Consider the following 11,190-nt stretch of genomic DNA (forward strand, 5'->3'; position numbering starts at 1 on the left):
AACAAAGCACCCGGTCTGGATGCTCTAAAACTCGCTGTTCGGGAGCAGCCAACTTTGGCGGCAGTGTTCCTTTACGTTTTAGCTTTTGTAATTCTTTCGCTACTTCACAGCCCATTTCACACAGCTTGGATTTCGATTACAATAGCTTTGTGTGTGATTAAAACCTTGGCGTCTTTTGCCCTGGGGTATTAGGTCGCTAACTCTTCTCAGTGCATATATTTTAACCTTCATGTTAAGGATAACTATTAAGTTGTAAATTTTGTTGGGTCTCCACTATTGTTGAACGTATTGACGGAGGAAGTTTTAATTTCAATTTCGCTAAATTTTAGATATAAATAACATGGCAAAGTTAATAGGTTTTTGCAACTAAAGCGTAAATTATACAACGATTAACTTTCGGCAGACAGGTTAATGGAAATGTCGCAAAAAGTGCCTGACAGTTGTCTGTTCTACTTATCATATTACTCAATTAGGTTAATCAATAGCGACGCGATAAGGTTTTACATTATCATTTTGGAGGTTTTGTGATTTCTTAAAAATGACTGTCTGTCTGTCTGTCTCACGCGCTTTTCTCAGAAACAGTTGAACCTATTGATACAAAACTTGTTAGAAGCGTTGGAACTGTGAATCCCCACATATACAGTGAATTACATTGCTGCTCGGTAGATTTAAGGGGGGTTCTCACACCAGTGCCATTTTTTTTTCACCGAATATAGGCGTGAAAAGTCTCAGTTAGTACAGTACTGCAGATATTAGTTTTGCACTGGTTGCAAAGGGGGGGGAGTGCGGGGATCCGAAAAGGGTCAATTACTTCAAGGACCCATTCGAAGAAACTTACAAACTGAAAAATCCGATTCTGGTAGTCTATGCACATTGTATCAACGTCACGAAAATACCCTATGTTAATATTTGCTAAAAAAAAGTTATAGTAGTGTATTACTAAGTTTTGAAAATCTACTGCGAATCAACTTTAAGTTCGCCCTTCATCGGTAGATTTTAATCTGAAGTATCACGCTGGAAAGCTTGGTAGAAATCCTACCATTATTAACAAAGTTGTGGTATGTCAGATTTGCCTCCTTCGCGTCAAATTACTACTTGCTAAGAGGTAAAAGTTCAGTATCACATCGAATTGAATATCGGTCATATTCATCCATCATGCACCCAAATATTCTTCGATAAAAAAAATCAACGAAACCTTTCATACTTGAAGCGCCGAGTTCCTGGTTTCCGACTTGTTTTGTGTGACTTATAATATGGCCAGCTTCTGGGGGTCATAATGTCCATTGGTCATTTTGCGACAGATCTGGAGGATATCAGCCCTTTGCCTACAAATACTGGTGATAAGCACCTTTAAGTTTTGAGTAAAGCCATTTCCGTTCGAATCTTATCTACATATTTGAATGTTAGTCATAAATTATTGAAACTGCGGAGAGCAAATAAAAACTTGGAGGCCCAAATTCAAGTGCTGGGCAGTTGACTTTCTGGGGTCATTATCAAAATAACAGCAACAAATTCAATGATTACGAATTTATTGCAAGTTATCAGTATGTATGTACTTGCAGGTTTTAATCTAGCCTGCAAATGCCGGTAGAACAAAGTGCAAACATTATTGAGATTGAGTATAAATTACAATGAAATTCCAATTTTTTTGCAGTTCATTCAATGTGGTGTAAGGAATAACAACCAAAAAAAAAAAGTTTTCAAAATGGCTTGTTGGGAAGGAAAGAAATACAAGTTGGAGAAATCTGAAAATTTCGATGAATACATGAAAGCGCTCGGTGAGATTTTACTTTTTTTTAAATAGTGTGCAGTAAAATATAAATTTTTTAGTGGCTTAAAACTTCAAAGCGATTTTAAAGTGATGGAAATTAAAAGCTTTTTTACGATAAAAGTTAGCGCTTAAGTGACACAAGAAGGACTTTAAGGAGTGTGCCTGCCGGTCATGTAATGCTGTAGTCGTGCTATTGCGATCTGATGAACCCTACAAAAAATAACCTGAATCTGTGATTAATACAAAAGGCGAATTTTCATATCCTGAAAACGGACTTTAGACAGAATTCTAATTCTAATGAAGAAACACAACAAGACAGTAATCCTGGCAGAAAACTCCTCCTTAAAGCGGCAAAGTTAATAAGATCTAGTTTGAGGTAGGCGACGTAAGCCAAAGCATCCGCCCTTAAAAAAAAGCAAGGGCTGAAGGTTTCATTCAGGACAGAGATAGCTCACAGCTCTTTGCCTGTACTCTGCTCTGGCAACCCCGGTTAGAATCTTCTTAACCTAATAAGCCTTTTAAGTGGTCTTCTAAAAGTGGTTTTGTGGCATGAGAAATCCAAATATCAACACTGAGATGTCGAGACTAGGACGAGGGAAATCCTTTGTTTGATTTTAGACCCCCTCCTAGTCACTGGTTCAGTTTTTTGGATGTCTGCTATGAACATCACTTCAGAGGAACGATATTGCTATTACCTGACATACCCTTCAGATAACACTATCCTTTAGTAGTGGCACCAAGGTCTGGCGAGGGAGAAGTGGGGGGGTTGTGTTTTCCTGAAATATGGGATGATAAGCACGAATAGTTTTCACATCGCATACAGTACGTCATTTCTTTGACGGATCCATTCTCAAAGCCTACCCAATCGACAATTCTGAAAAAAATCATGATGCTGCCACTATACCGTGCCTAGGCTTCGAAATACCTCCTACTGACATCTTTTCAAATAGAGTTAATAATAATAGTACTATAATTTTTGGAAATTGACTGCAATAATAATAATAATCGTTGGCGCAACAATCCATATTGGATCAGGGCCTTGAAGTGTGTTAGAGCACTTCATTCAAGACCGCAACGGTACACTACAGTGGACTCTAGGAGGCAATGCGGTCAGCATTGTGACTGCAATATCCCCCTTTATTTCGTCTTAGAATCATGAAATTGCAGCAATACAGATTATAAGATACATGATCCTAACAAGTTTGGTGGAAATCGCACCATCACTAACGAAGTTATGATAGGTCGAAGTGCGAAAGCGAATATTCTGATATAATATATGGGTACACATTACGTGCTAAGTAATAATTGGTCAAATGTCTACTTAAATGTTGTCATATAAGAAATACATAAAACCTTTCATATCTGAAACGTCCAACTTCTGGTTTCCTGACAAGCTTGCAACGTCTGATAAAAATTTATTACTCCAACACTAGAAGGAAGCACTATGTTCTGCGTTTCACCTCGCAAGTTGTCAGCAGTTTGCGCAACTTTCCTCTAAGTAATGATGCTGCTTTTTCAGATGCATAATAACAATAATTAAAGTATTCCGCTGTGACCGATCCTGCTGTTGTGCCACAACCTGTGACGTCTACTGCAGCTGGCTCACGTAGGCAGCGGATGAAGTTGACGAGGGAATGAAACTCTTTACCATCCGTTCCTACTCTGAAATACCAACAGGAGAGCAGGTACAACATCTTACCGCCCCTTGTTGAACCAGAGATTCGTCGTTTTCGGCAACACGTGCACGGGACTGTGCAACATGTTACAGACCCTCACCGCTTTATAACTATCATCATCATCAGTTCTTGGTTCTGAAATATTATTTCCGTGTCAGGACACGTGCCTTGACTCAACAGTCAACAAAACAAAACCCATCCGGGGTAAGCTACTCTAATAGAGACATGAAGTCTAGAGGCGGGTTGATTCCACCGAAAATTTCAATCCCAAAGGAGCTAAACTACCAAACGGCATAATAAAGGAGAGGCCACAATCATAAAAAAAACCTAACGCGTGCGAAATGACGAGGAAGGATTAATTCTCAGCCGATTTCGTCATCTATGCGACAAGTGGCCCCCGTCTTCTTTTCTTCTTCAAGGGGGCCAGATGACATGGTGGCCCCTCTGTGGCCCACCCCAATCTAAATGTTCGCCCCCTGCCGCTTCAAATATAATGGGGGCGAAAGTTTATGTTGGGTTAGGCCGCCGCAGGGCCACCATGTCATTTGGCCCCCCATGAAGAGGAAAGGCAGACGGGAGCCAGTCGTCGCTTAGATGCCGGTTTCGGGACTTCCACATGGTCTGATTCAAACGATGCAAAAGTACACCATTCCGCAAACGCAGATGCTTTTTGATGGATTTTCACAGTAACCAACAACCGACTACTACCTGAATCCCTGGGTTTTTAAGTAAGTAAGACCGTCCGAACCTAACAGCTTAACACTAGTGTAAGGAACAATCTATTATCTGCTGAGATTGTGACAACTTCTGTATTGTAACTGTTGTAACCCTTTAATAGTTACAGTGTTAGCTATAGTATGTCGATTAAGCCGATGACGATAGGAATTTTAATGTGTTCCCTACTTCCAAATGTTTTAGCTTGGCATCTTAACCTACTTTGACAAGTGCAGGACGCTGTCACTGAATGTGCGTGGAAGTTTCGAGACTTGCGGAATCTGCAGACGGGATCACGGATCCCTAGTTTCCCCAGGTGATATTTTAGCCTGCTATGTCCTGGATTCGCAGTTTACAAAGAATTCAAATAAGGACGACCATCCGAATTGCATACCTTCGTTTCCAATAATTGTAGGTGATGTTCAGTAGCGTGCACCTAGTTGTTGTAGAAGGCCACCCAGTCCGCAGTCTAGTTGGCCATTAAAATCACTTAAAGCCACCTTGAGGACCAGTCGATTACTCGATTACCGTCAAATAATATTTATATGATGGTATCAGGACCTATGAGCTCGAGGTTGAAAGAACTCGCCCGATGTGGGGAACACTTAAAGCGGTGACCTTTGAGCGTTGGCATAGCACACAAGTGCGAGTCAAATGCGGTGGTGCTGCTAACGAGCAGATTCTGTAGCTCAGTGTCCTGGGATTACTCGTGAGATAGCCCATGTTCGCTGTTGAATGCAGGCATATTAACAGCTTCAACATAGGCGAGTGCCTTTGCTAATTCATTGCTGCTCATGCCAGTAATAAAACGAAAGCCCGTAGTAAATAAGGAAATGTAACTGCGGTGCCCCAATTGACGCCGCGAGACTTTGTCGGCTGACTAAGCTCACAAGCGTTACGTAAGCGGTTTATGGTCGGTAAACCCAAGGAAGTCTAAGCCCTCCAGGCAATGGAACATCTGATACTGGTCTTTGCTCTGTGGCCTGCCTATGAGGTTCATAAGCTTGTGTCTTTCGAAAGCATTCTTATTTGCTGCACAGTGCTTGTTAAAAAGCGCTTGCAATGTAGCGATGCCACGGATAAAATGTAAAAGGGTCACGGTGGTAGGCTTTTTAAACGTGCTGATTGTGTCGACCCGAAACGTAGGTAGTGAGAAGCCTTTTGCGCTACTGCCATGCTGTAGATGTTCCAACTTCTTCACACCGAAAACACACTCGGCTAGGATGATGGCCATTAGGAATTTAGGAGATGTTCGAAAACTAGGCGCAAGTGCGAAAATATTCTTTGTTCAAATTTGATGCGACCGATATGTAGTCCAAACGTAATTGTCAAGTCCTAGTATGACATTGTCCATAAATCGCGGAAATGTCTGCGTCGTGTTAGGCACACCGAAGATCATCGCCGTAAACTCAAATGAACCGAAAGGTGTCGTGACGGCTGTTTTCGGGATATTACTGGAAACCAGCGGTATTTGATAAAAAACTTTGAAAAAGTCAATCTTTGAAAAGAATCATTGGCAGTTAAGTTGATTGTACTGTCTGTTGTTTCTTATCGGATACCTGTCCGGGACCATCATAGTGTCGAGGCGATTTTTGTCGGGTACCAGTAACCGTCTTTTTCATCCAAACTTTTTGGATGTTCGGCGGTAAACTACGTTTATAAAGAATTGAAACGCTTTTCCGATTTAAAATTTTTCGCGGCGAAGCCTGCGAGGACGGTCTAAAGCAGGTTGCCTGACAGTCGTTATGTCCCTCAGTAATGGCCAATAAATACTCATCTGCTATGAACGCGTGTCTAACAGGATCTGAGAACCTTTTGTTTCGGATATCCACGAATAGAGTTTAAGAAAATCGGTGGCAAGGATGGGAGACGACATTCTAGCAATACAAAATCGCCGGGGTGATGACCGTTGGAGGGTCCAGCGAAGAGGAAAGCGCTTTGATATCGTACGTGTTAACGGTAATACTATTGACCAGAAACAATTTGTACGCAGAGGCTTTCTGAGCATTTCATTGGAAAGAGGGTGGGCGGCGGAGCAATTCGTTTTTTTTTAAGAACTATTAGCTGCGGCCGTTTCAGCAGTTTGATGGGTTTGATGGGCGGCATTATCTTGCAGTGATTCCAAATCGTCTATACAAATCGCAGACTTGTCTGTCAGCACTAAATTTACGCCGAATAATTGCTTGACGTGGGAGGGCTTATTTCATGAGACAACGCTTCTATGCGATTCATTTTTATCAGCTATTCTACGACCAGATTCGACAAGGACTCCTTCTCGGACGTAGACTGGGGGATCGCGTTGCTTTGGGCACATAGTGTGGCGTTCGACACGATAATTTAGCAACGAGCTCTGCGGCGATAGCCAGTTTCTCCAAATCTTCTTGATCGTTGACAGATTACTTAATTTAGGAATCTGGCACTGGTTTCCCGGCGGTACACTGAACACGTTACAAGAACTGTAACGATAAGCTGAAAAGAAGTTGGCGTGTTCTCTTGTCTCTGCTCAAGAGCCTGGTATTTTTCCATTTCAGGGATGTCTCTGATATAAAGGCTAATCCAGGTGATCCGGAATTGTGCTTCGATCCACGCAAATTCCAATCTTATCTCATTTGGCCACGATGGGGTAGCTCGATGATATGGAATTTACCCCGGGAAGTGCAAATAGCCTTGAGGCAGCGGTGCTTGACCCTCGTTCAGCAAGCAGGTTAAAAAAAGGTCTCCTGTCCACTTTTGGACTAACTCTTTCTCCATAGCATCACCTTGTTCCAAGCACTTGGTCGTGAGGGCCACAATTGAGAGCTGCCTGGCCTTTTGAGGTTAAAGCAGGTACACCTACCTATGGTGTATATTTCCACCCAAAATACACTGGTGTTCTTACTCATTGGTTCAAAGTATGTTTTCCTTGGACGACTAGCCCGGCGCCCACTCCTTCTGCGGACAGGATGCCATCCATACAACAAGTAACTCCCCGATTTAAGACTTTAGGTCACTGCCACGATCCCCTAGTTTGCCCCATTGTCCTACGGTGTTTTAAATTTCTTGTAGAAATGAAACTTCATTGCAATGCCTTTGGTATTAGTAATTCGAGATACCGCCTAGAAACAATGGCGATCTACCTTCGATTTCGGCACTTTGCCGCCTTGCTGACACCCTCGCACATCCTGCAAATATATAAAAAGAGAAGTCAATCTCAGAAGAACCTCCAGGGATGCTGTTGAGCGTATTCTCATCGCGCCACTGACATATAAGCCCGTCTTGACGTGTGTTCTGGTTTCTATTCGCCCAAATTACAGCCATGCAAGTAATTGGTGGCCTTATTATTGTAGTATATCTGGAGCGTAGTCTTTTCAGGGTGCATCCCCCAAACTTAATTCGTGATGCCAAATTTAGAGGATACATATATATAGTGGGATCTGCGTGTTGGGAAAATAGAAATTTTTTTTAAAAATTTGTAACCCCCTTTCCCCAATTAATATTAACAATTCTACTCTCCTGGAATACCTTACTATTATTTCTGAGTTGCCGTCAATGACGGGTCTTATTATTCTGTATTCCGTTGAAATGAAATCCAGTAATACGTCTCAAGCACTAGTTCACTATTGACTTTTATTATTACTCTCCTTAAATTGACCACTAAATCGGATCTCCGTTTTTAGGAGTTGGTGCGGTCAAGCGTAAATTTGGTAACAGTATGGTCCCAACTGTTTATATGGTCAAAAATGGAGACGAATATGAGTTGACTTCAGCATCCACAGTGAAAACCAGTGTATTAAAGTTCAAGCCTGGAGTGGAATTCGAAGATGAAACCATGGATGGACGCAAAGTTAGGACTATTTGCCGCTTCGAGACTCCCAACAAGCTGGTCCAGGAAGAAAAAGGCGACAAGCCCGGCACAATCATTCGCGAATTCACGGACACTGAATTGACTATGGTGAGTTGAAAATAAAATGTTTTTTTCTGATTTCAATTGAAATCTTATTCTATTTTCTTTTGCAGACTTTAACCGTCGGTGATGTAACCTCCGTGAGACATTATAAAGTAATTTAAACTGTTACGTTTGACAACTAGACACCATTTAAGTGAAAATGATTATTCCTTACGTAAGAATGAATGACTCTGATTAAGAGAATTAAAAGCTTGTGACAAATTTTTGATATAAAAGGTTCTTGTTGTTATTTATCAGCACTAACTGGTTAGCGCTGACATCAAAGTTTATAGGCAATTTATGCTTAATTATGATATCTTCGCCATTTGTTTCTATCCTCTTTCATGGTGCTTTGAGTTGGTGGCGAGGTGGCACTAAGAAATGCTGTATTTTTTGGCCTTGGTGTAGTAGGTGAATGCTTCAAGGGTTAATAAGGGCCACCAAACCCCAGTCTTCACGGGAACTCATCTCATCACGAAACCTTACCAAGGGTATACTGGTACCATGCGAACTGGGATAGCTCTCCGAATTAAATACCTCTGGATAACTTCAGCTTCTTTCAGCTCGGTTATATTGGGAGTTTCATGGGGGTTTTCATTACGTCCACCTGCCTGTAATCAGGGAACTACCCCAAAGCCTGTTTAGTACATTACTTCGAGCTAGCCCTCCCGCTCACTCGGCTTTGGGAGCCTTCAAATCATGGAATTCCTTTCACCAACGGGATGGGACGGACCAAGGGAGTTATTAGTTCAGCAATAAGAAGAGCCCAAACATAATGCGCAACACGATTCCATTTGCCAGTGTTCCTCAGCATCTCTTTGGCAATGCTGTCTGGAGAGAGCTCTCATGTATCTGCATAAAGCTGCTGACGAAAGACGTCCCACCTTCCTCACTCTATTGCAGAAGACAGTTATCTATCTGTTTACCTGTCGCATCAATATGCCACGTCTGTTTTGCGCCAATTCAACAGTGCGTCCGGCAGCAAGTGACCCAACGGCATCCGCATAACCAACCAAGCGCGACTCTTCTGCCATGTTGAGTCTAAGCAGACTAACGTAGGAAGCCTTCCAGAAGTCCGGCTCTAGGATGGATCCCTGTGCTACTTCCGACGTGATTTCCATCCCCTTCTGAACGTCTTGCGTCTTATAGAGAAGGGAACGGTCTTTCAGATAATCCCTCAATATCCGCAATGGATAGCTTGGCATGTAAAATAAATTTTCCAATGCGCCATCTATCAATTTTACGGAATTGAAGGCATTTCTGTCATCAAGCATTACGAGGAGCACTATCCGCTGAGATCGGGGGCTTTGTGCCTTGCCTGTTCTGAGCCCAAACTGCCTTGGGGATAAGTCCCCGGCAGTGTGGATCGTTGCAGCGAATTTACTCCTGAGGAGCTTTTCGAGCACTTTCTAGGTCGTGTCAAGTATACACAGCGGTCGGCATGCAGACGGGAGCTCCGGGTCTCCTTTTCCTTTGCCAATCAGCGCGACTATCACTACCTACCAGCGATAAGGAAAAATGCCCTCCTTCAAGCAAGCGTTCTACGCGCCGAGCAGCAAGTTTGGCCATTGGCGGAACACCAGTTTGTAAACTTCCACGAGGATACCATGAGAACCTGACGCCTGCTTATTTTTTATGGTGGGAACCGCTTCTTCGAATTCACTTATTGTGGGAAAGGGGCAATCCTCGACACTTTTCGCACTATTGACACCAACCCGTACGGGATGCCTAAGGACTATGCAAGGCTTCCATAGAGCCCCGATTTTCTGGATGACAAGTTTGTAATCGAATCCCCACGGGTCCTCATTCACCTCATTGACCAGATTCTGCCAACCGAGGACTTTGCTTTTATTTATCTCTCCGGAGTCTCCTTTTTGATGATTAATGTTCTGTACTATTTAATGTAGTGATGTGAGGGATGTTTCCTTCACAGCCTGGGCGCCGAAACATTGGCGTGATTCCGGTATTTAAAACGACGAGCCCGGTTCTCGCCACTCTGTCCAGGATCTGTTTCCCTCTGGAGTCCGGCTGAAGTATGCCACCGCCTCCCCCCCCCAACAAAGGTCCTAGTATTAAAATCACCGCCTATCAGGAGTCGCCCTCCGTGCCCTGGACATTATTATATTATCCACCGACCGCCGAAAATCCGACATTATTATATTATTATTCCTAAACACCGAATCAAGACAAACCTATTCCCTCCGTCTTGGGCATAAACACGCGTGCGACGCTCTCACCAGACGCGCCACGATCCTTGCAGAGGACGCAATTTTCACTTTCGTTGTAGACCTTCGCTTGGTGACCTACCTGACCGCACCTATGGCATGTAGCACTTGATGGGATTTATCCGCATTCGTAGCTTACATACTACCCATCCCATTTTGATTTTCCTGCTGCTAAGGAATTTCCTCAATATCTATGGTAGGAAAAGAAGACGAGGCAGACCCTGCCTAAGATGGAGCGATGGCGTGGGCCAGGACGCCAGACAGCTTTTAGGGATATCGAATTGGTGGACCTCGGCGCAAAACCGGGATGTCTGGAGTTCCTTATTAAGGCAGGCCTAGACCGGATACCGGTTGTTGCGCCGTTGATGATGATGAAGGAATTTCCGCGCATTTCGCTTACGGACTTCCACCATAGCGAGTTTTTGGCCTCGAGCATTTACAGGGGTGATGCCTACCCGGGCATTGGCATCCACGTCGACCTTTTCTGTGAGGCAGTCAATATCTCGGTTTGCTAGAAAGTGCATAGGCTCTAGACTAAAAACGAGAGTCTTCTTCCCCAATAATCCCTTGTCCGCCACCGCTAATTGTGGAATATAGTAGTTATCGCTACTTTGGTTGGTTTTTGGGCTGAACATAGGTCACACATTGAAGAAGGACGACATCTCAATTGCAGTTAATACCATGCAATAGGATCCACAATCCAATCCCTTGGTGGAAGAGTTGAAGCATATTGCCAGGAGCGGACAACGATAGGTGTGCTTGACGTATTATGCTCGATTTATTTCAGAAATATATGACATTATATTGGGTTAACATTACTAAAGGAGCTTAGTTAGTTAGTTTAGTTTAGTAGAAGAGTCGCATCTCCAGGCCCATTGC

The 11,190-nt window shown here is 43.1% G+C and overlaps 1 protein-coding gene across 1 annotated transcript; it reads left to right on the top strand.

Annotated features, from left to right (window-relative positions):
- The first annotated feature begins 1,621 nt into the window (after positions 1-1,621).
- LOC119659363 (probable fatty acid-binding protein) lies at positions 1,622-8,322 on the top strand. Its single transcript, XM_038067414.1, has 3 exons — positions 1,622-1,778; positions 7,818-8,092; positions 8,158-8,322. The coding sequence occupies exons 1-3, from the start codon at positions 1,706-1,708 to the stop codon at positions 8,206-8,208; spliced, it is 399 nt and encodes a 132-aa protein (XP_037923342.1). The 5' UTR covers positions 1,622-1,705; the 3' UTR covers positions 8,209-8,322.
- The last annotated feature ends 2,868 nt before the right edge of the window (positions 8,323-11,190 follow it).

The sequence above is a fragment of the Hermetia illucens genome, chromosome 6 (genome assembly GCF_905115235.1).
Source record: "Hermetia illucens chromosome 6, iHerIll2.2.curated.20191125, whole genome shotgun sequence".
NCBI classification, from domain to species: Eukaryota; Metazoa; Arthropoda; class Insecta; order Diptera; family Stratiomyidae; genus Hermetia; species Hermetia illucens.